Here is a 25,256-nt window from a genome sequence, read left to right on the forward strand (position 1 = left end):
CTATTGTTTTCTCGAAGGTCAGATGATCGCGACAGTGATATTCCGGAAATATATACTGAGGACTGCGGGAAAGGGGACTGTGGACTGTGGAATTCCCTGTTTCATTTTGTTGAAATGACACGATGAGCGGAAAGGAGCATATATTTTAGATCAATGCTAGAGTATGCTTAAATGTTTTTTTCGCTCTTGCTAAGTAGAACAGATCGTTTGGGGAGTGCTCAATACCTTTTCCAAAAACGAGAAATGCAGGGAAGTATTTGGCCTGAAAATGAAGCATAATTCTCACTCAAATTAAGATAATTTTCACAAGAAAAATATTCGTATGGGATCTTTTTCGAAAAAAGAGGGTTAGTATCATGCCTGACCCCGACTCCTCCCCAGCCCCTCCCCTTTTGTCAATTATTTATAAGGCCAGCGTTCAAAGGTGGTCAGCAGTTATACGTTGATATAAACATGGCGGGCGTAATGGATCACTTTGGTCCGTTTGTAAGTTTCAACACGATGACTCGCTTTAGAGGTATTATGGCTTGTTTGGTTCTTTCAGTAGCCTATGTTGCAAGCTTGTATGTTTTGAAATCGCCTTATCCCAGGTGAGTTTAATTAGTTATGAACCGAAATAGCTAATCAGGACAGTTAAGAATGCGAAACTTTGACTTTTAATACCACCTGTCCACGACTTGAAATGCACTGATATGGTAAAGTTAATTTTCTTATCGATCCCGCGGTGATAATCAATTGAATCCTTATAATTCTTATGCAATAGAGGTTTACGTGTGGTTGGTGGTTTTCACTTTGCAGACTTAAAATCGATAAATGATTGAAATATTTAATGTTTCAATAGGAAATCTAAGCCATGATAGTTAATAGAGGGGACTATAATTATCATATCATTTTTCTATGAAAATTTGTGGTTTGCCATGATGAAAATTAAATGAAAATAACATAAAAAACAAAAAGAAATTTGGATAATCTGTATAAGAGAGTCCCCAACCCAATGTAAGAACAATTCAAATTACGCTTAGTGATGAAACAGGTCCAAATATGCCAGTTGTATGACTTGATTGTCAATATTGAATATTAGTATAATTTCAGAGCTGAACAAAGAGTTTCCAGCAATCTGATTGGTCGAGCGGTTCCTAATATATGACGCTATACAAACCGCTCCACGCGGTTTATATAAAATGTTAAAATAAAATGTTAATAAATGTGACCTCTCAGGCGAAACCGTTCCTAATGGTTTGCCGTTTATGCACGGATGCCGTGTGTATGCTGTGCACTAGCCGTGCGAATGGATTGGGCATCCGTTCGAATGGCTCGGGCTATCCATGCGCGAAAAAAAATTGCATCCATTCAAACGGCTCGGGCTATCCGTGCGAAAAAAATTTGCATCCGTTTGAACGGGTCGGGCTATCCGTGCGAAAAAGATTTGCTTCTGTTTGAACGGCTCGGACTATCCGTGCATAAAAAATTTGCTTCCATTCCGTTTTTGTCAACTGTGTATCCGTTTGAGTGCACCCATTCAAAAATTTTTGTCAGCCTTGTATCCATTTGACTGCACCCGTTCAAAAATTTTTGTCAGCCGTGTGTCCGTTTCACTTCATCCGTGCAAGAATTTTCTTCATCCGTGTATCCGTTTGACTTCATCTGTGCGAATATTTTTTTCAACCGTGTCTCTGTTTGACTTCATCCGTGTGAATATTTTCTTCATCCGTGCATCCGTTTGGCCTTTCCGTTTCAAACGGCTTGGCTATCCGTTTCTCATCCGTTCAGTTGCCGTGCATTCGCTGGCTGTGCGTTCATTCCTAAGGAACTTTTTTCGTGTGAGAGGTCACAAATGTTACTAAAATGTTATGATTTTAGAAATTTCTTTGTTGTTCAGCTCTCAAATTAGACTAAAACAATTATTCGCCTCAGGTTCAGTGAATATTCTCGAATAAAATCCTCGACTTTGTCTCAGGGATTATTCGACGATATTCACCTTGCCTTCAGCGAATAATTGTTAATTATTTGGTGGACTGCACCAAAAATCCTAATCATTACTTAATCTTTGTTCATGTGACAAACTATTTTGAGAAATTTGAAATAAGCCAGGATTTAGAGAAGTTTTTCTCCAAAATGGCCTATTGAACACATCCTTTATTTCCATAAAATACCACAAATTCCATAGCACTGAGTAAATTAAAATTTTTTTTTCAAATTATGTGTATAATCATATATCACTTGTGAAAATTTCAAGTCATCGTAACAAATCTGTCAGTAAAGATATAATTATTCAGTCAAACTTGTATTGATCTGCACCGTATTAGATGGTCAGTTGTCAAAGTCTCGAATTTGTTTCCCCTCAATTACTGTAGTTTTTGTTAAGTACTTGGTTCTGCAAAAAAAGTTTTTTCATTCATACACACACTAATCAAAGTAATAATCCTCTCAGTAGAACTAAACTCACGAGTTTATATAATTATTTGGTAGCATTTCTGCATATATTACGGTTGGGACAATGGGCACTAATTAACAAGTATTTATATCGTGACAAGGCGTGAATGGGGGAATGAATAGGATTAATGATTGCTCAAATGAATTGCTGATTATGCAACAGTTTTCACTTCTGTTAGGCAGTCACCTCTATGACAAGCAGACATGGTCATCCATTACTTAGTCCCAACTGACTGTTTGAATTGTCTTCCACTTGAATTCAATGTCTACTTAAAGAAAACCAAAAACAAAATATTTCAAGTAACTTTTAGCTCATGTTTCTCTCCTGAAATCAACGCCAGTTGTATTTTTGAGCATGTTTTTGAGTAACTGGTTTTGTACATTGGGTCAACAATAATGACCCAAAATAGCTTTTTTTATAGTTTATTAATACCCCTCTTCTGTGAAACCTGTATTAAGTGGTGAACCTGTGTTAAGTGGTTACCCTGTGTCAAGTGGTCAACCTGTGTTAAGTGGTCAACCTGTGTTAAGTGGTCAACCTGTGTTAAGTGGTCAACCTGTGTTAAGTGGTTTACCTGTGTTAAGTGGTGACCCTGTGCCTTTCCCTGTGGGTAACTGCTCATTATACAGGTTCCACTGTATTCACAAATTGAGATAGAAGTCACCAAATTTAGCCTTCGGTACCACCTTAATCAGGCAGCGTACCAGAGTGAGTGTTTCTTATTTGGTAATTACCATATTTGTCACACAGCGCTGGCATTTTTTAATTATTCTGAGTTAGAAAAATGCAGAATCTTGAGAATCTAAGTGATATATATTATCAATGTAAAATTATGGGCTGAACATATTGCATTTTGTGTAAGTGGATTACCTCTTGCATTTTTCTTGCAGAACACCCGGCCTATTCAGAAAAACTGTTGAATTAATTAATATCTGAGGCAGTCTTTTAGTGAGAAACTATTCCATGATTGTTCTGTAATTATGGACTTAAATTTTATTAATCTTGCTCAATTATTTATCTGCAGGGATCATCCTAAAACCATCAAGCAAAGATTCAGAAGTGTCTTTTTCATATCTTTGTTGGCTCCACTATATGTTTGGCTGTGGGCTGATGGATCTTTAGATTACAATGTAAGTGTATCTATATTTCTCACTGACAGGCACTCTTAACCTGAACACCCTAACATCAGCATGCATATTCTCCATACTGTTCTCTATACACTTAGTAAGGTGCTGACAAGGAGAATTTGTTTAACAATCAAGAGCTTCTTTCTAAAAGGGCAACTTGTTCTATTGTGTTATCATTTTTTATATACTCTTCACTGTGCCTTTCACCTACATATGAAACTGACTTGAGAAATAAGTGTGAAAATTGTATGAAGATTCTTAAATTTCACCATCATTAGCACTTGAGTTTGCACCGACCTGCATCTCTTTTAAGAGGTCTGCAGTGATATTGCAGTTTGTAGTGGGATCCCCTTAGAGAGAGGTACAGTATATCAATGGAATTGAGTCTAAACACTTCATATATGGCTACAAACTTAAAGAAAGCAACCCCACCTACTTGAAGTATTTGTTTCTGTGTATATCAAAAATCTCTCCTTCTTTAGGTTATTTTAAATTCTATGTTTTATATCAGATTGAAATAACATCTCTGTTGTATTGCTTTTTAGGGTATCTCCCTTTGGAAATATTTAGGGATTCATGTGGAAAATATAATTATATCAATTATTTTTCCTTTGGTTTTAACAGTGGTAAGATGTAATGATATTTATTATTCTATTTAGTTTTTCTTAACAGTTTAAGCAATTTTTTGGAAAAGAGAAGTGCAATTTATTTCAAACTTATAACATATTTGCTTTTATTTCTCCACTGTAGATTTTATTTTTAGGACCCATTACATTGCTTTATTTCAGTGGGGACTCTGAGAATGTGAAAGGTGAATTTCTGTGTAACATATTCAATAATTCATGTTAGTGTGTATGGCTTTTAACTATGTTACCTCAGTCACAGGAATGGGTGGGGAGTAATTTTAATTGTTTTTTTTTTTTTGCCAGGCTTTCTTGAATATCCATCCAGTTGGGTTAATGCCATTAACTTGAGGAACTACCTTGTGGTAGGTTACACGAGTTTTCAAGTTCTTAACATATTCAGTTATTTTTTCTAATTGATTTCATTTTTATAAATAAGTCAGTCAGTCAATTGCTAGCGCATTAGGAAGGTTTGATCAACTCTGAACAATACCAAAATAAAGACGAGGATTTTTGCTGTATAATTAATGCATTTGGTTACATTCTGAGAAGTGAACTGTGTGCAGATTACTCAGAGACTAAATTATGTATGATTTTTCTCAAGTTTTAAATTCATTTCTATAGGCCCCCCTCACAGAAGAGCTTGTATACAGAGCATGTCTTATTCCTCTGTTGGTTCCTGGATTTGGAAATGTGATGCCAATTTTTATTTCTCCATTATTCTTTGGAGTAGGTAAGGTTTATTACAAGCACTGAAAGTGAGTTTAGAGTCAGATTCTCCAGAACTTCAGTTAAAACAGCAATCATCTTTGTGCATTTTTTGTTTTGAATGGTCATTTTCTTTCTGGTGTGACCGAGTTGTGAACTGTTGAGATTTAATGAGAAAGGTGGACTTTGTTAAGAATATACTCTTCCAAAACAGAGATCAATCAGAAATCTAATGAACACAACAAAGTAGCAGAGATTTGAGGCAAAAAAAAGGAAAAAATGAGGCTCAAGAGTGAACTTTCAGCCAATAACATTATTAACCATATTAGGAGCTATTTACTTACATTTTTTCTGCATTGTGTTTTATTCAGCTTCCATATTTGTGTTCAGAAAATAGAATTTTTTGTCTTAAACAATTATGTAATAAAATTAATATAATTTATGTTGTCATCAGCTCATATTCACCATGTAATTGAGAGATTGCAACAAGGAGAGAACCCTAAAGATGTATGGTCAACTGCAAGTAAGAGATCAACTGATTAATTAATTGATTAATTGATCAAAACTATAACAAGATTCTCAAACAGGATTGGTTATCACCAGCCCAATTTGAGTGCTAATAGGAAAGTGTGCGCGTCATGCTTGTAACTGGACAGTGTAATAAGACAGTTTGATCCGGGGAGAATGATTTCTGTTTTTTTTTCCGATCTATAAAGGAAAACATTGCATAATATTAGATAGGGCAAACCACAACATAAACGAACTACAGTGACTAGTCGCATATTGTTGACCGCTTACTTAATCTGTAACGATATCCAGCAGATTATTCCTAATCACTCGTAAACATGGGGTGGCAGTTCAATTGGGGATCTGGTTGGCAAAATCATATGAAACACTGGTCAGCGAGAGAACAATTTAGCACGGAACGATTCCTTCTAAAATGAACTTTGAACACGTTGCGCGATCTTACGAAGTTACTAATCCCAAGTGTATCATGAACTTAATGAAAAGGGAAATTAAATTGTCAATCAATTATGACTCGTATCTAATTATATACTTTTCTCAATGAAACACAGTTGACACCTCATGCAGGAGTAAATGGACTGTATGCATCAAGTGTGTGTACTTTTGGGGCTCATTTCACTGAGTTAACTATTGTTTTTCTAATATGAAAAAGTATAACCCATGTCAAGTTTCTTTTTCAAATTTTGTTGTAGTTTTGATAAATTGGTAACAGGACTTTGTGTCATCCAACTCTGTTGGTAATTATACCTATGATTAACAAATTGGACCATCAACCCCTTTTATGATTACACAATGGATGTGGATAATGGATAATGGATAATTAACAAATGGTAAACACCACAGCGTACACTATTGAGTTATGGATGCACGCGGGAGGTTGCTAAGCACGAAAGAAGCGTAAGAGTTGCTCGAGGCGATAGCTGAGAGCGACTCTAGCTTCTTGAGTGCTTAGCAAACCTCCCAACTGCATCCATAAACTCAATAGTGTACGCTGTGGTGTTTACCATTTGTTTTATAACATAACATTGATACATTGTAGTTAAAGAGTTCCCTTTTATTTAACAAATCTTACGCGACCAGAAAAAACAAGCGCGCCCGGAAAAATAGTCTTTGTATTTGCTCACGTGAGTAGCGTGCAGCCATAGGCAAATGGGGGATGCTAAATTGACCAATCAGAGCACGCGCTTTACTTTGGTTATGTTATAATCTTTATTTGTACTCGCATTCATACTTGCTCTAAGCAAAAAAGTTACAAAATTGAAAGAAATTATTAGAAATAAAATTGGAGTACTAGCAGCCTGGAATAACCATAGGGGCCAGCGGAGCCAGGCAGCTAATGAATTAGAATGAATTTAGACTTTACTCAGTCTTATTATCGTTATTAATTCATTGTAGTAGAGGCAATGTTTAAAATTTCTGCAAAAAAGAGCAATAAACGAGTTGTTTGGTGATAAAATTTTGCCTAGGTGTGTTGTAGAAAACCCAACTATGACAAAATCATTACAAGAGTGGTTTCCTGAGGCATAGGGAATTACAGACTGCATTGATGATGATGTAAACCTTGAGGAATTTTATGCAAAATGAATTCTGTTCATTGCTATCAAAAACACGTAATCTGTTCATTTTGCTCTAGTATATTGCTGCTTTTTGTCTTTCAGTTTTTCAGTTTGGTTACACAACGGTCTTTGGAGGCTATACAGCTTTCTTGTTTTTAAGAACTGGTGAGTTATAAAGTCAGTGACACCTGAAGTTACCCATTAGAATATTCACTTGATTAATCATTGAGCTGGGTCAATGGAGCTGTTACTCAATCATATACCCAGCTAATTGGCAGGGCAAAGGGGGTGAGTTTCTAAAGAAATTGTGGTGCTGCATCAGTTGGGGTAACAAGGTAATTTGGTTAATGATAATGTAAAGTGGCCACCGTAAAGATTTAAAAAGCTTATGTTTTGAGCATTAGCCCTCTGTCAGAGCAAATGGAGGAATTGTAGAATTGGCAGGATAGTTAGCCAGCCATTCACCTAGCCGGTCATTCAATCTGTAAGTCAGACAGTTAGTGGTCAGTCAGCTAATCTGGAAGTCACACAGTTGTTCAGTTGGTCAGCTGTTACAGATACACCTGATGGTTGTTTACTCACTCAGCATATCAGCCAGTCAGTCAGTCAGTCAGTCATCCCACTGATCTTTTTGTCCTCATGGCAGTAATCACAATGAATTTTGTTTGGTATTCTCACTCCCTTGAAGGTCATCTAATTGGTCCAGTTCTGTGCCATAGTTTTTGTAATTTCATGGGATTTCCACCTCTTGATCAAGTACCAAGCTCCAAGTATCCGCGAAGTGAGTCAGTTTCCAAAACACATTGAAGATTAAATCTCAATGAGGTCGTCAGAGTACTTTTAAATTGAGTGTAATAAGATATCAAGGATTCCTTTGGTTTTGCTTACTTAATTCTGATGGGACTATAATAGTTGTCCGATCCTCTTAATCAATCCGATGCAAAACTAAAATCAACCACGACTTGATAACTAGTGTTTTCGTGCGCTAAGGACATCTGTTTGTTTTTGCTTTGAGTTTTTACGTGTTTCTTGGGATGTGTTGTTCTTTCGTTGTGGATACTTTTAATTAGTATTAGATATGACTCGTTCGGAAAGTGTATTAATATAGTCTTTAACTGGTTGTGACTAAAAAGGAAAACAGTTCTTGAAACAAGCTTTTAAAGCACATAATTAGGATACTTTTTTTTTGTCTTACACAAAACCCAAATTGTTGCCGTGTGGTCGACAACATATTCACCGGATTGGTGATAAACTCGGAGAGTCGACAGGTTTTCAATCCTTCTGAAGTTACCAAGAGACTGCAGTATGAAGAAAAAGTTTTTGGTTAATCTAAACATGCTCGTTCCCTTTATGCATGTGATGTAGTTTGGCAGAAAGATTTTCCTGATTGATCCTGAAACTTTGTTTTGTCTGTTGCAGTCATAAGCGTGTCATTTGTGGCCGGACTGGTGATGTTTCTCATCTTGGCTGTACCACTAACAAATCCAGCTTGGTACAATTCTGTATATTATTCCTTACAAGCTAATGATGTAAAAGAATAACTTCCAAACAAGTCACTTCTAACAAAAAGATCCCGAAGACGTCTGTACGTGGAATCAATCGCAATAACAAAAATTTTAAAGTTTATTTAGATCATTTCTTTCTATTAACTCACCTACAGTAACATGCAATTCTGCCCGTAACAGAATTCTAGTTTGAAGTAAATATTTCTTGAAAATTCAAATATTTAATGACCCCGATGATCGAGGTAATTTAGTCACTTTACACACAGATATGATCGTAATTAGTTTTTGCTATTTTCTCAGAAAAAGGGTAAATATTATGAAGAAGGAAATGTTAATAAATAAGATGATCGAACGAAAATTAGCAGTTGAGAAATCAGCTGTCTCGTGCTATATTTATGTACAAACAAGGCATACAAAGAGCTTCGTGCAGATTTATTTCCAAACGTAATTCACTTTATGGTAACACTGATGCACAAATAAAAGTAACGTCAGATTTCAAGTGAAATGAAACTTTACCATGCTATTAAAATGATTTAAAGGTAAGAAAATGATGCAAGTTAACGCCGCCTGCATCGAATTTTTAAGTATGAAATGCCACGATAAATTCCTTTTAATTAGTCACAGATACATCAATTCCAGACGGGTTGCCGCGCTTTCTCTTCGACAAGTCACTTTCTCCCCTTGCATTGGACACCCATGAACCACCAAATGCGCGAATCTTTGTTATTCGTGTCTTAACCGTAGAAATCAAAATCATCATCGTCATCCTCCTGGTCCATTCCCCCGGTACTCAGCTGTAAATCCACTTCGGACTCCGTGTCTGAGGCATTCCAGAAATCTATTTAGGAAAAAATACAAGAAATATTCCTAATGGTAGTGGCAAACAACGAAACGTCAGTAACAGCTTAAAATTACTACCGCGTCCGTCGTTCAGTCTCATCGTTCAGTTTCTTGGGTTACGATATTTTATGAAGAATCCCCACCTGAAATTTCCTTTCATGGGATTCATACACCCGGGACTCACGGAGAAAAATAACATGTTTCTCGTCATGTTTGCCTATCATTCAAAAATTGATAAAATGTGTTCGTCTGTTCTTAAGTCGTGGAATAAAAACCGTTTGTTTTGCCTATTGTAAGACAAACTTCTCCAGATGAACATTACAAGTTATCAAGTAAGCTAGTGAGGATCATTCAAATGAAATACCTGTTTTTCGTTTGGCTTTGGAGTCAGTAACGGACTTAGGCTCGCTCTTGTCGTTTTCCTTGTCAACTTTATCATTCTTTTGCTGGTTTTCCAAAGCAGTTGGTGTGTATCCAATTACATCATCCGGTGATAACGGAGGCGATGCTACTGAGTCGGAATCGGAAATGTTGGATGGAGCAGACTTCAGAGATGTTCCTCCCCAGCTATCACTCAAGTCTTTGTCAGTTTTTTTATTTACATCAGTTTCAAACAAAGAAAGTTTTGGTTTCTGCCTCCCACTCTTTGAATGATTGTGTGATTTCTGACTAGGTGACGTCATAGGCGGGGATATACTCCGTGCCAGTTCCCTCTCAACGTCTTCGTCAGCCTCGCTTTCTTGCTTTTGCGGGTTAGTGTTGGCCAGAGGATCACTTATATCATCGTCAGGCTCAGAGTGGGCACTGCTCATCATTTTAAGGTACGCAGGGGTTTCAGTTAGGGGAACTTCATCTTCAAAATCATCTTCGTAAGAGACCGTCGGGTCTGGTGTTGGTTGGCGATTCTCTTCCTTGGATTTACTAAAAAAAAACGTTTGTTATGACGTTAATGATCTATTTTTTTCCAGATATCCAGCGAGAGAAGTGGACGCAAAATAGGTGCCATTGAACATAGTGTAATCGCGGGCCCAACAAAAAAAAACAATCATAAAGAATTATGTCAGGCTTTGAAAAAATTGCTTTAACATTCTTTGCCGATGATAAAATGGCAGCAGAATAAGCGGCATATGAAAAATAAAGACTCGGTTCCTTCTAACCCTAGTCCCTCACCCTTTTTGAATTCAACCATTGGATTGTTTGGCATTGATAAAACGACGATTTACATCCTCTTTTTAAAAAGCGTGATAACAATAAATCGAAATAAGTTTTCCAAGAAAGTAAAATTACCCTTTTAGGTTGGGAGTGTGGAAAACCGCGACTGACGCACATATATCGTGCCATAAAGGTCAAGAACACACATTGTTTAGCCAATGAGATTTTTGCACTTTGTAAAGCGCATGCATGTTAAATATTTCTTGCCTTGGAATGAGGTATGCCATGCACGTTATCACTTACTTTGGTTCAATTTTAGGTGGAGTAGAACCCAATGTACTGCTAGAAGCTTCGGTTGCGATTGACACTTCATCATCATCCTGCTTAGCCGGCGCCTCATTTTCAAATTGAGGCTCATGATCCAACTCGTCAAGAGTGGAGGCAGGAGGGGAAGTCGAGCGACTGCTGACATCTGAAACTGCTGCTTCAAGTATTCTACGCAGAAGCTGTTGACTCTGAAAGACAAAAAATGTGACAAATTAAAAAAAGTCACATTTCAGAAGCAAAGTAGGTGATCGTTTTCTCGAATTAATCAAATTTAGAAGTTTGCCAGGGCATGCAGAAAAAGTACGGCTGGCGCTTAACCCTTTCACACCGATGAGTGACCGAGACAGAATTTCTCCTTACACCTTTAATACAATATCAAGCAGACAATTGATGAGAATAAAGAAAAACATATTTTAGGGGATCATCAGTTGATCCAATACCAAATTCTCCAAACTAACATCATAAGAATTGTATGGCAGACAGTGAAAAGAATTACTAATGAGATCTTGGGGGAGTGAAAGGGTTAAATTTAAGAAACAAAACAACACTCTCTCCACACTTGATTAATCGACATTACTTTGTTTGAAATGCAAACAAAATAGGTCTGCCTGACGGTTTTTCAAATAACAAATTAGGCGTCTTTCAATTCAACAAATGGGAGGGACACATCATAAACAAATGTCTCTCTTATCTAAATATTTTTAGAATGAAATCTTGTTTTGTTCTCGAATGTGTCACTTGTGTAAATTTTGTGAGATAATTAAAAGTAGGCGTATATTAATAAGGAGCACAGTCAAACGTCTTAAGTGGCAAAATTACCGAGAACTTAACAATTCTCTAGTGATAGAAAGCTGGTTGGCTTTGTCTTAGCGTAAAATTCTTGTTTTACAACTTGAACCACAAACTTAACAAGAAAACTTCTCTGCAATTCAAGAATCGTCTAACTTAACAGAGATTACAATAAACCAATGAAGTAGAGGAAGTCAAAGTCAAAACAGTTGACAAGGCATCTTCAAGTCATAGGAAAAATATACGCAACCTTTCTATACCAGCAGAATTAAGCCGTACCGTTAGCTTCTTTCTGCCTATGTTTATTGTGAAATTTCTCTTTCATAGGGTCATTCAGCAGACAAAAGTCAGAATGAAAGCTGCAGGGAGTAATGCTGTTTAGTAATCGATTCCGCATCACAGCACGTCTCTCTTTTCAGACTATATGCAGCGTCACAACAACGACTTATAAAAAGTGATAACACAATAATCGACGAAGAGAATAGGTCAAGAAATATTCAAATATCTATCTACTCTAAAGGAAATAACTAAACACATCGGCTTCTGAACAGTTTTCTAATTGCCCTACTCAAAGTAAAGAATGAAGATTACGCCACAGGCCTCGGCCGGCAAAATAAAAACCGATGATGGCTCGGCCTGTACAAGATGAGCAATGCAAATTGCTTTAAGTCGAAAATTACATCAGTTGGCGATGTTTTGTAATCATCATTTAGACAATTACACTTTCCAACTGAGTTGAGGAATTCGCAACAATAAACTGACAAGGGCCTTCAATTTCAATCTGGGTGAACACAATGCTGACCTTTGATAGTCGTAAGTCGCAAAGTTCTACTCAACAAACAAATTATTTGTACAACGACCGAAAACTGTAAGAATAACACTTCTAAACTGTAAAGCTTAAGGCCAAAATCCAAAGGTAATTATCTTTCCAGAAATGGATTGCATAAATCACTTTGACAAGGTTAGACGTTTAATCTGTTCCTTGCCCTGTTCTCGTACCTTCCACGCTGGAATTTGATGTTGAGAAAAATTCTTTACACAGATTTGCATAAAAATGGTCGTGGATTTACATTTGATTATTACTGATAAGCACTGATTAGTTCAATGTTGTTTTTTTAAGGTTTCGAGAAATTATAAGCATAAAGAATAAGTGCAGAATATTCTGGAAATAAAATGTCACATCATTTCATTTCATTTAAGCGATTTCGTCAAGATCTTATCTTTAAACAAGAACCAGTTGGTGCGGTGAGAAAAACAGAAAGTTCACAAAACTCAACGATATGCTAATAATTTCTACTAAATTGAAATGCATTGAACCCTTAATCAATTAGTTCTTAGAACACAGAAAGGACTTGAACATTTTCTTTGAGAATTTAAAACTACTGGAAAGTCCAACCCCTAACGTTTCTCTCGTCTTCCATTTTTTGACTAACAGACAGCAAAATCGTTAACGCTTCACTAGGAAAGGTAAGCTCTCTTCCTCGCTATTTCTGGTCGATAGGTTAAAAAATTTGGGAACAAAATAGTGTGTGCTCTCAGAGCCTCCCTCTCGCTCTTTCCCAAATAAAGTTTCGTTTTACCCTCGTTGCACCTTCTAAGTTTTAATAAGCTTTGAATACTGTGATAAGTTTTTTTTTCCTATGTTGCAAACTTTGATATCGTTGATGGTCGTTTATCTAATAAGGATTCCTAAGAGGAACGACCGAGTTCTGAAAAGGCATGAAAATATACGAAAGCAAACAAGACCAAAAGCAAGTGGAAGGCGTCTGACAAGCACTTAAAAAATGCGACAAGATGTGGCACTCTATTGTGATGTTTGTGCTTTTGTTAAGCCTTTTGACATTTAGAAAATACTTTCGTCACGTTTTAAGAGACAGTTGATGGTTTTACGGGTCACTTGGTTCGCTTTGATTGACAGGCATACTACTCGCTCAACTGACACTACCTCAAGCAAGGCTACCTTCTGATTAATTTCTGGTGCAGGGTGCAGATAGAAAGAAGCGTGACAACTGAACCCTTCAGTTAAAAAACCAAACAGCTTTCTCAGTTACACCTGGAAGAATGGCAACCCGGTTCGTTCACTATCTCATATTCTACGCGTTTTGTCAGATTGCCATGGGATTCATATGGAAGGAGCAGAAAGGACAACTCAGACATCAAGACCGTAAGTTTGTTCGTTTTTGATTCAAGCGGCTTTGTTACCGTTTTCTGATCTACATCCACTGCGCTTAAAGTAACTTTCAACTTTTAAAACAAGGTAAACCCAAAAACGTCATTTTTACTTGATGTACAGACACTAAGAGGGTCCAAGTATTACAAAAGATGGTGGAGGTTAACATGTATTTTGGATGGATAACACGGCGATCAAAACCTAGACAAACAAAGACTGAAATGTTTCAAAATGTACCAGTAAACTGTAACGTGCGTTTTTTTTTTTTTTTTACTGAAGTGGCTCTTTTATTTTACCCCCAAGTTGCTTCCTCTTCTATTTTTTTTGGCTTAATATACTTCCTTTACAATAATTGACACACCAAATTCCACGTCCACGTCAACGAAATAGCAACATTTTCTAGAAGTTCAGCAAAATTGATAGTCTTGGAAATAAAATTAAATGCATCACTGCACCGAACTGTGCCCATCTGCTCTGCAGATTAAACAAAAATTCAGAGTACATTCTAGAATAACATAATCTTGCCGAGTTGCTGTTTACACAGCAAGCAATAGAAAAACAATAAGGCGATACAACCAATAAGCGATACAACCTAAGTAATTCACTAACACAATCACCTCTCGAAATGTAATCTCTACATGTAGGTTGTGCCATCTCATTCGGAGCATCAATCTTATTATCAGTTATAAATGCATAGCAGTAGTTCTTTCAAACTTGTTTTTTTTTTTTAATCAAAGTGAGCTGTAACTGACTTTGTTTGAAAAAGGGTGCCATTTTCAGTGCTTTGACAACATTTCAGATAGTTTCTTGATTTCAAAAAGTTTACTCAAAATGGAGTGAACTGACGAAATGTCAACATATTAATGTAGAAAAATAAATAACAGAAACACAAAAAAACAGGGATGCCTTAAGATCAATAGGATCACAGCGGATTGCTGAGAGGAAGATTTTTTGTCTCATTCCTGCAAGTTCAGAATAATTGTACTCAGTAGCTGCTATCATTTTTATTTTCACATCGGTAAGCATGTCTGCCGTCCCCGGAGGACCACTCTTCATTCTTCATTCAAAACTACAAATTGATTTCCATCCAGCCCCTTCAGGGAAGCGCTACCTCCCAGCGAGAGAGGGAGTTGACAAAAAGGACTTCTGGGAGTGGGATGGTTTAAGTGTCGACTAATCGATTAATGAACGTACTCTAAGAATAAACAAATGAATAAATAAATATATACTTATATAATATACCTTAGTTAAAGAATCAAAGAGGACACATCGATTCTCTGTTACGCTGACGAGCGCTTCGGCGCGAAACTCAGAGTAACAGAGAATCGATGCGTCCTCTTTGATTCTTTAACTAAAGTATAATTAGCTCTGCTAACACAGCATTGAGCACTTTATGCCAAGGCAGACTCTACCCTCACACTATAGGCAACGTAGGATCCAGGACAGTGCTCCACAATAAAAGAGCGATTACAGCAAATGGACTACTCAAGTTATGCACATATGGATTTTAATACAGCCTGTTTCGTAGACCAACAAAAGTTGATCCACTCATCAGTCAAAATTGGTGTGTATGGAGTTTGACTGATGAGTGGATCAACTTTTGTTGGTCTACGAAACAGGCTGTAATAAAATCCATATGTGCATAACTTGAGTAGTCCATTTGCTACTATATATATATATAGTGCGTGTAAAGTGTGACTTGATTTTCGTAGAACAGTGCTCAATACATAGAAGTAGAGCGAAGTGTATATTGTGGGAGGAAAAAGACAAGTAAACTACAAGTTCATCCCTACAAGCCTGTTTCGTGGTCGCCCACTCATCATCAAATCCCCTGATGAGTGGGCGACCACGAAACAGGCTTGTAGGGATGAACTTGTAGTTTACTTGTCTTTTCCTCCCACAATATATATATAGTGTGTGTATATATATTACAATTCAAACTGACTAAAATGAAACACACATGATTCCCTGTTACTCTGAGTTTCGTGCTTTCGCACTCGTCAAACAGATTTAATGGCAAACATTTCTGTGGGCTAATTTATATATGCTGATCCATATTCAAAAGGATAGGTGCTGATTACAATAGGCCGTTGTTATCTAATATGCACAATAGGTGAGATAAAGCGAAAATTACAGTTAATGTGGATATATAAAGGATAATGAGAAAATGGGTGTGAGTGTATTAGCAGAAGTCTATTGTAGCAGGGGACCGTTCACTGTTCTTTGGATAAAACTTGTTTTCGTGGCGGCACTTGGATATAAGTTCAGATCTTTTATTCAATAAATTGCTGCTGTTAGACTTAATAATCATGAGTTTTTCGGTAAGGCAATGGTCGCGGCATCTTTTCGTTGTGTTGTTGTAGGGCCTTGCTCTTGCAATAATGGACCATTTTATGCTGAAGTTTACAGAGTTTTCTTTTAGTTTCCAGATGTATTTAGATAATTCAGTGCTGTTAGTGTATTTTCTGTGTCGGAATGTGACCTTGTGTCGGTTAAATCTTTGTTTAAAAGTTCCTTCAGTCAATCCAATGTAGTTCTTTGGAGTCGCTTTGTTATCTATAACGCACAAGTCACCACTACAGATAACAAAGCGACAGGGGTAAAAACAATTACAAAAAGTAATTCTTTCTGCTAGTTATCCTTAATACACACGTATCCAACTGTGCACATATTTGACTTTGTTCCACTTATGGCCATAATCATCTCCATCTTAATTTCAAATGATTTTACAAGTCGCCACGACGAGTTAAAAACTCTTCTAACAAAGTGACAGTGTATCGTTTCTGCTACTTCTGGGGAAAATATGTCCTCAGGATCTGGGCAGACGACAAAATAAAATATGAAATTTCCTACAACGAGGCTTAACAAATTTACCGGCCGGTAATATGAAGGAAATTCACATTCCTAAGGACGTCAAAATTTAACCGTTTTACTATCGTTAACACCCACATATCAAGTCCTCTGCTTGGTATGTCCTCGGTATGTCCTTGGTATGTGCACCATAAATGATTTGTGTTTAATCAATCCACAACTTGGTAAGGAAACGTTTGAGATATGACTCTGGTTAATTTAATTCATGGCAGTCTCGCCTATGCAACAGACAGCTGTACCAAGCTATGACCTGTGCAACAAGCTTTTTGCCAGAAGGTTAGTAAATTTCAACGTGAGCAAGAAGACGAGGAAAGACTTTGCCAATCAAGAGACTGCGATTTACCTGAAAACGGAAAGGAAGCGTTCTATCATTTTCTGGAGCTCTTTTTATCACCTACGGAACTGAAGCCGGTCACAGACTGGTTCACTAATTATCTCGCTGCCGGTGAATTGGAACATTCGCAAAATGAAATAAGTGAGGAATTCAAAATCGGTGTTACGTGAGTCTTCTCCATTATTGAGTTATTTTGTAAACTGGCTCGCGCGAAGGCGTAAAAATAAAACACAAAATAGCTCGACCTTTGGCCCTTGAAGCATAATTGATGACTCACAGACTCCCAGCTCCCTGCAAAAGAAAAGGGACACAACGCAAGGGGAAAAAGAGAGAGAAGGGCAACATAGAGAGCCGTGTATTCAAAGAACGATTACGCTCCAAAGGGATAAAAGATGAATTTAACCCTTAAATGTTTGAGTTCATCTAGCGGCAGATTACCATTCAAGCCACCCATGTGGTGACAGCCGTCGTTCGCGCTTTGCACCGCTCATGGTGCCTAGACAAAACTGTCACTTTCACTTGCGCGCTAATTATCAGTGAGTCTTCCTTCCTGGAGGTTACGTTTCTCGTATATTGGCGTTGAAAGAAAAATAGTGCGCATTTGCCGTATACTTGACACAATTCTACACATGGAACTTTGAACAAAAAAGAGAACTTTTTCAATAAGCTCATGATTTCTTTAACAGATTCTAAGAAATATCCAGCATCCTAGCTGTTTGTTTGCAAACTGATCGTTCATGAAAAAAATAGAATGTAGTCATAATTACACTCCATATAAAGTTCTGTTGCAGTCAAAAAGAGTTATGGAATAGTGTTATTAGCGTTTGGATAATGCCTCGTTCTTTTAAACCATATGGAGTGAATTCTTTTGGAAAGAAGAAGTGGCATTTTCTTAATTCTTTTGCGTGATCTCAGATGCAATCTATGCCCATCGAATTGTCTGGAGTGCATTCGAATGTCAAACGAATGAATGCGATAGTCACGAAAACCTTTTTCTAAATTTAAACAACAAAATCGGAGTAAGTCTCGAATTCCAGCAAATAAAAATTTGTGAAACATCGTAGACAGTAACTATACCGGCCAGACCAGTCCTTTCACTAACATAATTTTTCAAGTTTAGATCGCCAGATCAGCAGATGTCTAAACTAATTCACTCTCTCTCGAATAGAAAAATTATCGTTCAATTTGAAAATTGACCTTTCCAGCAAGTTAGTTGTCCCCAATGGTAGGCGCCACTAGAAAGTGTCAGCCTCTAATTATAGTTTACGAAACGAGTATTGACTTTTTTTTAAACCATTTTAAGATACATAAAATTACTCTCAAACGTCTCTATCGTTCTCCATACTTGTTCCGCTCAAGTGCATTCAAAAGCATTTAAGTTACTTTCCTATCTTTTAAAAGTTATATCTTTTTTATTCCTCTACTTTGAGATTAATTTTCATAGAGGTGGACAACGACTTTGACACGCTCCTTTAAAGGGTTGGTTTCGGAAATGACTTTTAAAGATATGGTGCATCAACTGAGAGCTAGCAATACATAACACCTTAATCATTTTAGCGCTATCAATCGTCTTGATGTCTGACTAACTTTAGAAAAGTGGCTAAGATTTTCTTTATTTTGAACATGGAAACTACGAAATAACTGAATCCCAATTAAGAGAATTAGCAGTGTGATGGGTCTAGAAGACGCCACAAACGAGAAAGTCTTAACAAGATAATAATTCCGGAGAAAATGGTGCCAACTTCAAATATAGGTATAAGCAGGACATTATACAACAAACAGGGAATCGACTGTAATATTTCGGTTCTTTTTACATTACCATTACCATGCGTAAAAGAAAAATTGGAACGTTGATCTACTAAGGAAAGTCAACAAGGAAAGTGTGAAATAAGCTAATAAATGCAACAAGGAATGCGAAAAAAAAAAAAAAAAGAGAGAAAACAGGACTAAGTATATCAAGACATAGGCTGCCAAACTAGAACAATACGAGTTCTTTAACAGTCTTCATGCCCTAGTTAGGCAGTGGGTTTTACCTCTTAATTAGTGGCGATTCCAAGAAACGTACTTGGTTATGCGACATTGTTATTGCACGCAATAATTGCTTCGTTATTAAAAATAGTTCAGTGAACATGTTAGGTAAAATTAGCTACATCGACTTTTGTTTTGAAATCAAGGAAAACTTTGATGAGTTAAAGAGACTATACGCATCCTTTGTCCTTAATTGTTCTCAATCTTTCCTTGTGTATAATGAAAGGGAAACTGTCAAAATTAACGGTGAATTTACTACAAGAAGCGGATGTGATCATGTTGTCGGTGGAGTAGCGATAAAAAAAAGATAACAACAAGAAAATAAACGGAAAATTCCTTCTCTTCGTCTAACTTAATTTTTTTACTTGTGTTCATTTTATTTGATTTACGAAGGAAATACTAACACCCTCACAGGGCGAAAGGGCACTGTCAATATGAGTGCCGAGGAGAAGATGATATTGACGTCATACTGTACCATAGAAAATATTTACGTTCCTTGGTCGGTCATTGACAAATATTGTTATCTTTTAACCAAGTAGATATTTATTTACAGATTTTGAGAATGTTTGCATAGTAATCGGTCCAATAATTATCGAATTTACCGAGTCCAACAGGATTAGTACTTAACAGTATTGTGCACATTAAGAGCGCTTAAAAACGACAACTACCAACACACAATGGTGAGTTAATCCCACTTCACCTGCAAAAGTAATCAGCGGAAATAATACCACGGGGCATCACTTTTTAAAACATTTGAACTCTAAAACAGCAAAATACCTCCAGCAGCGCTCTCATAAGCATTTAACACGGAAACGTGCGTTCAAGATTGGTTTTCAAAGCCAAAAAAACATTTCCTTTGATGGGAATAGTGCCAAGGATACTTTCATCATTCATCATCAAAGGGAGATACTTTAAAGAGATTCTCATAACATCACGAATGGAATAATCCACAATAAAAGCCTTTTCAACATCCATTTGCGTTTTAAAATGTTTGTCAGCACTATTCCGGAATCACTTACATTGAACTCTATAGGTCACACGAAACAGTCGCCACTGAAGACAAAAAAAGGCACATAAAAAAAAAAAAATTGCTTATACGTGCTATTTCTCTCATGGGAAAAAAAAAAATTCAGCAACCATGCTAGCTACAGACAAAAAAAAAGAACGAGTCGTAAACGAATTCAAGTGACAGGATAAGTTTAAAAATAATCTAGAAAATATGCACTCCGCCGAACTTTGAAGTAGGTCATTTGATCGAGTTCAGTACACATGCCAAATGAGTTCAGAGAATTTAGAAACGGTGATAAATCTAAGATAACAAACTCGACTACTTCATGGCCTCACTTAAAAAAGATAAATAGATGAAAAAGATAAATGATAAAATTTATTGCAACTTGTCAAAACTGCTTAAGAAAAAGAATGTTAAGTAAAATATACCAAGGTTTTCATCAAATCTTAGAAAACTCGAATGAGGTAGAAAACGGAAAATTAAAAAACGCACCCAAAAAAAAAAACGTTACGCTGACAGGTAACCCGGAAATTCGGAAAGGGAGAACTTAGAAATACCGTCTTCTCGAAGAATCGAAAACCACGGATAAGTGTGATCTGTGACCTCCCATGACCACACGACCTGCTATTACGCACTGAGCTGCGTCTCAAAGCTAGTTGCTACACGCAAACATTGAGTCAAAAAGAAGATGTTTCAAACATTTTAGGAGCGAGCTAAATTCATTAATGTTTTTATGCTGGTGGACGTAGAAACTCCCACCTGGTAGATGTTAGATAGTCAGGAGGTAAATAAAGAGCCTGATTCAAATTGCAGTCAAAAAGGATTAACAATACTAAAATCTGGTTGTGATAATATCAGATCAAGGAAACTTATGCTTTTATCTAGAGGCGACGTACGGTTATATCAAACAAGCTAAAGGCAGCTGTATGATATAAATTTTATCACATCGGATAAAAAGGCGATAGTTTAAAAGGAATATAAAAATTTAACCTTTCAAATTACCTTTGTCCTGTTTCTGGTATATGTTACGATTTGACTTCTCACACTTAAAGTAAAACGGAACGATTTTTCTTTTAAGTTGAGCATAAGTTTCTTAATTTATACTTGTTTTAATTCGATGGTTATATATTAGAATTCTACAAGTGTCAAATGCGCTACCATGTGGCAAACAATCGATAAAAGTAAGAACAATAAGAAAAAAATTAACAGCCGTTTTTGTAATGGATCCTGACAACACAACCGTTCATATCATTTCTCCCAGAATTCTTCCCGTGAGAGAAATACGAAACATTTTTTGCGGGATATAGCTGACCGTGTCACACTAAAGTTTAGCTATTTTCGTAGGGAGTTATCAAGAGAAAATCGACAGTTTCTAGAACTACAGCCGAAAATCAATTTTCAACAATTAAGGGTGTGAAATATACACCAAATTTAAAAAATTGTATCGAGTGAAACTACCCTGTTAACACACATCAGATCAGAAAAACAATTTGTCTCCCGGCGGTAAACATCATTGGACTAGAAACACTGCGAGACAGGAGGTCGTACCGACTCAAGGTGTAAAAACTGCAGTGGCAACAAACTTCGGAGGGACAATTCTCACAGATGATTGCCGCCAAAGTATTTCTATTGCTATCAGCGGCAACCCTCTCGCAGTGTTTTGTCTGGGAACGAACGAAGAAAAGTGGCATGTTTTTTTTCTCTCGTAAGTGTCAGTGTTACCTATTTGAAGCCCTAGCGGTTAATACTCCTTCCAGTTCTCCCGAACTGGTTCATTATGCGATTCAAAACACGGCAATTGAATTTTTTGACGGTAGACCCTTTGAAAGGGTGATCACTCAAACTCTGAATGTTTACGATTACCAAACATATATAAAAGCATCAAAGTAGTAAAGCAGATTGCCATAAGTTGACTATTACCTGAATTAAATACAGGTGAATGCTTCGTAACCATCCACAAATCAGACACTCATCTCATAAAGTACAAAGTACCAAACCACAAAATACTGCATTGTACAAAAAAAAAAACGAATCCAAGGTTCTGAATTTTGTATAGTGTCTTTATAATAAACATCGTTTGAAATTTTGACAAAAAAAAAATAGCCTCAAAGAGCTAGAGTATGACGAAATTGCAATTATTTTTACAGGAATACAGATGGTGCCAAAAGAACGAGTCACCGCCAGGAAAATTGAACAGTTTTTCATCCAAAACAAGAGACGTCACCGAAGAGATATCGATCAAACTGAGTACGATGTCGTTCTCGTGGTCGACGCCTCCAATTCCATTCGAAAACGTGATTTTCATCGAGGCATCAAAGCTCTGCAGACTCTCATCGACAAAGCAGACCCGAACACGCACTATGCAGGTATCGTGTACTCTGACAAAGCAACCGTCGCCTTTGACTTCACCGATCAAAGAACTGCTAAGCATTATCTGCGCACTAGAGTGCGTTTCGTCGGCGAAAAGACAAACACACAAGACGCACTCCTCAAATGCCGGACAAAGCTCTTTCAGAACAAAAAATCGAATTTACGTCCACGAGCCAAAAAACGCGTTCTTCTTCTCACTGATGGGAGTTCCAACATGCACATCCACCTCACTCTGTACCGGGCCTTTCAACTGAAAATCCTTGGAGTGGAAATCTTTGCTATTGGTGTTGGGAATTACATGCCTGGTATACAAGAGTTGGTTGGTATTGCTAGCAGCACAGACAAACATCTGTATCGCGTGAGGAACGCCTTGTCATTACTGGACATTGCACGGCTCATTCCACCGTGGAGGTACATGCACCACCACCAGCTACCTTGGCGTACGAATAGGTACAACCAAGAGTATGATGACATTAATACCTAGAACATCATCAATACCGTAAATCCTCGAATAACACGTTCTCTTACACTAATACCTTTCACAGTCTGTAAGAATTGAGGAAAGAATTAAGAATAACTACTGGCCCGTTATGGGAAGTTTAGGATCAGCTTTGTACATGTATACACAGTTTAAGTAGTTGTCCACGCTTAGACCTAATAACTCAAAAAACGATATGTTTGTCCGCGATTCTGGACCTCGAGAGCAAATTAGAGCATTCCGGTGTAGACAAACGCAGACTTCGTGCACATATGGATCTGAGCTTACTTTACAAAAACTCGAATGATTTATGTAAGACTTCAATGTTCACATTCCTTATTCCTCAGCTTTGTATTTAATTAAGTGATGTTAAGCGTAGACTCGTAATTCACATCTGGTTTTCTAGTTGAAGATAACAGTAACCTTTGGTAAAACGATAAGAATTGAGTTTCCATACAAGAGTAATATTCGTAGACTAGTGTGATTCGCTGTTGAGCAGCGGCAGTGTTTTTGTAAAAAAATATGTGAGTTGAGAGAAAAAACTGTTAGCTTATGGGTATCGCAATAAAGCCTACTAGGATTGGTCGTAGACAATAACTGCTAGAGACACAATCGCTAGAGGTTATTTCTTTGACACAGCTCGTTTCAATCAAAAAACATCTTGACAGTGTTTCACTGGATTATCAACTTTCTATTCACTTTGTATCATGCTGAGATAGTGATAAGCCCTCCTTAAAAGTCAGTTAAGTAATCGAAGTAAATAATTCAACTATTCTTGGATATGCTCCTCCTTCGAGGAGCACATTGAAGATCGTTTACCAAAACTGAAAAGATGTCAAGATGTAATACCTTGAAGCTTGTTACACTCTACCTGATAAACACTCTGTAACATTGTAAAAAAAAGTACCCAAACGTGTGCTATCTCGAACTGTCATTTTCTTCTTTTTTAACACAGTTCGTTTCAATCAATAAACATCTGTACACAATTCTGAAGCAATAATCTTCATTTCGTACTGTGGTAAGATAAGATATGTACTACTTAAGAATAAGTTAAATAATCACAGCATACGATTCAATTATGTTTTAGAGTTAAAGGAATGCCTCTCCCTGTATATGTGTTTAGGATGATTTCTGCGTCCAGAATGAAATTAATACGTAAAACAGATACCGCGAACTTAAGGGTTATCCTTGTAACCCCGAAACTCTGATAAATATACCACCAAATACCATCGACCATAATTCACGTCCCAATTACATCAAGGTAAATAACGGCGATGAAAGCTTGGTAACACCCAAAGCAGCGAAAGAATCATAAAATACAAAAAATGCTATCACTATCGGTTCTCTTTGCTCGTGTAATGACTTGTGGTTTCAAATTGAAGTTTGTCAAATGGCCATCATCAGTTAAAAATAACTTTGTAAAGCCAGCACTTCAACGCCCTCTTTCAGTTTAAAGGAAAACTGATTAGATATAACTGCGTGAGAATAATCTTTAGAGACTCATCAGTGGCCACAGAGGAATTCTAGACCCAAGAAGCCCGAATATTACAGAAGCCATAATGAAACAGTGGTGGTTTATCTAACCGTTCTTTGACTTTTTACGGAATTAAGGGCTTTACTCTCCGTGTAAATTCAACAAGATTACTGTCAGCAACAATGACCATCAATAATCTTTCAGTAGCACTAACAACATAAGTCATCAACAGCCGCATAAGTTTTAGTGAGCCAAATAACGACTTGGAAATGACAATTTTAGGTGTTCTGATAGGGTTAAAAGGTACATCCAAAGAGAAATTTCTCATAAAGGATACTTATATTCGAGTGTTTATCAAAGGATCGTTATGGTACTTTGTAAACAACTGGAAAAACACACACGATTACAGGAGTCTCAAAAATTGTCGCAGACAGCTTTGTTCGGCTATCACCTATAACAGTGTACCATATTAAAGTTTCCTGAAAGTACATGAACATTTATCAGGGCCCTTGAATACAGCTGACAACAATTCGTACTTCATAGGTTAAAAGGAAATTGCTGCCCTCAAAAGCTCAAGTAGCACTTGTACACCTAAACAGAAAACTAATTTTAAAGAGGGAGAGGAAAAAAGGTATATCGGGCGCGTGAAACGTGAAAAACGATGGAGGAAAGCTGAAACAAACAACCACGAATTAACGTTATCTATACTTCGATCCATATACCATGTGCACCGCTCTGAATAAAGACAAAACTGCCAACCCTGAGACAAAGTTTGCAACCAAATCTTGCTATACTGCTTGATACTCAGCTAACTACAGGGTCACGAACTCGTTATAAAGTTGCAGGAACATTACAATTAAAGCTACATTTGAGATTGAGTGTAGGATACCGCAGTTTTGCTGTCATAGTAACTGCGGTAACTTCAGTTTATTTTGC

The 25,256-nt window shown here is 37.0% G+C and overlaps 3 protein-coding genes across 8 annotated transcripts in view; 2 read left to right on the top strand and 1 right to left on the bottom strand.

Moving 5' to 3' along the window:
• The first annotated feature begins 443 nt into the window (after positions 1-443).
• Positions 444-8,988, top strand: LOC111343505 (CAAX prenyl protease 2). Its single transcript, XM_022950695.2, has 10 exons — positions 444-590; positions 3,459-3,564; positions 4,107-4,187; positions 4,312-4,372; positions 4,491-4,549; positions 4,809-4,917; positions 5,347-5,415; positions 7,076-7,138; positions 7,662-7,754; positions 8,393-8,988. The coding sequence occupies exons 1-10, from the start codon at positions 454-456 to the stop codon at positions 8,512-8,514; spliced, it is 900 nt and encodes a 299-aa protein (XP_022806430.1). The 5' UTR covers positions 444-453; the 3' UTR covers positions 8,515-8,988.
• The window catches only part of LOC111343504 (uncharacterized), a 30,171-nt gene continuing 13,810 nt past the window's right edge, over positions 8,896-25,256 (bottom strand). For all 4 annotated transcript variants that reach the window (XM_088726138.1, XM_088726135.1, XM_088726137.1 and 1 more), the window contains 3 exons: positions 10,774-10,985; positions 9,683-10,239; positions 8,896-9,316 (listed from right to left, as the gene is read on the bottom strand). In XM_088726138.1, the coding sequence (XP_088582264.1) occupies positions 9,213-9,316; positions 9,683-10,239; positions 10,774-10,985 (873 nt within the window). In that variant the 3' untranslated portion in view covers positions 8,896-9,212. The remainder of the gene's footprint in view (positions 9,317-9,682; positions 10,240-10,773; positions 10,986-25,256) is intronic.
• LOC111343507 (collagen alpha-1(XXII) chain) lies at positions 11,549-23,832 on the top strand. Of its 3 annotated transcripts, XM_022950697.2 has the most exons (3): positions 11,549-13,053; positions 13,505-13,750; positions 22,146-23,832. In XM_022950697.2, the coding sequence occupies exons 2-3, from the start codon at positions 13,648-13,650 to the stop codon at positions 22,850-22,852; spliced, it is 810 nt and encodes a 269-aa protein (XP_022806432.2). In that variant the 5' UTR covers positions 11,549-13,053; positions 13,505-13,647; the 3' UTR covers positions 22,853-23,832. The 3 variants fall into 3 exon arrangements, with proteins under 3 accessions (XP_022806432.2, XP_088582293.1, XP_088582294.1); XM_088726167.1 differs by having other exon boundaries at positions 11,549-13,750; XM_088726168.1 differs by lacking the exons at positions 11,549-13,053; positions 13,505-13,750 and adding an exon at positions 20,989-21,703.

The sequence above is a fragment of the Stylophora pistillata genome, chromosome 6 (assembly GCF_964205215.1).
Source record: "Stylophora pistillata chromosome 6, jaStyPist1.2, whole genome shotgun sequence".
NCBI lineage: Eukaryota > Metazoa > Cnidaria > Anthozoa > Scleractinia > Pocilloporidae > Stylophora > Stylophora pistillata.

What these genes read in the sequence shown, in the direction of transcription:
- LOC111343505 (XM_022950695.2), top strand. Translation starts at nt 454, where the DNA reads ATGGCGGGCGTAATGGATCACTTTGGTCCGTTTGTAAGTTTCAACACG. An exon ending in TTGAAATCGCCTTATCCCAG is followed by an intron (nt 591 to 3,458) that starts GTGAGTTTAATT and finishes ATTTATCTGCAG; the next exon opens with GGATCATCCTAAAACCATCA. An exon ending in TCCATTATTCTTTGGAGTAG is followed by an intron (nt 4,918 to 5,346) that starts GTAAGGTTTATT and finishes TGTTGTCATCAG; the next exon opens with CTCATATTCACCATGTAATT.
- LOC111343507 (XM_088726167.1), top strand. Translation starts at nt 13,648, where the DNA reads ATGGCAACCCGGTTCGTTCACTATCTCATATTCTACGCGTTTTGTCAG. An exon ending in ACAACTCAGACATCAAGACC is followed by an intron (nt 13,751 to 22,145) that starts GTAAGTTTGTTC and finishes TTATTTTTACAG; the next exon opens with GAATACAGATGGTGCCAAAA.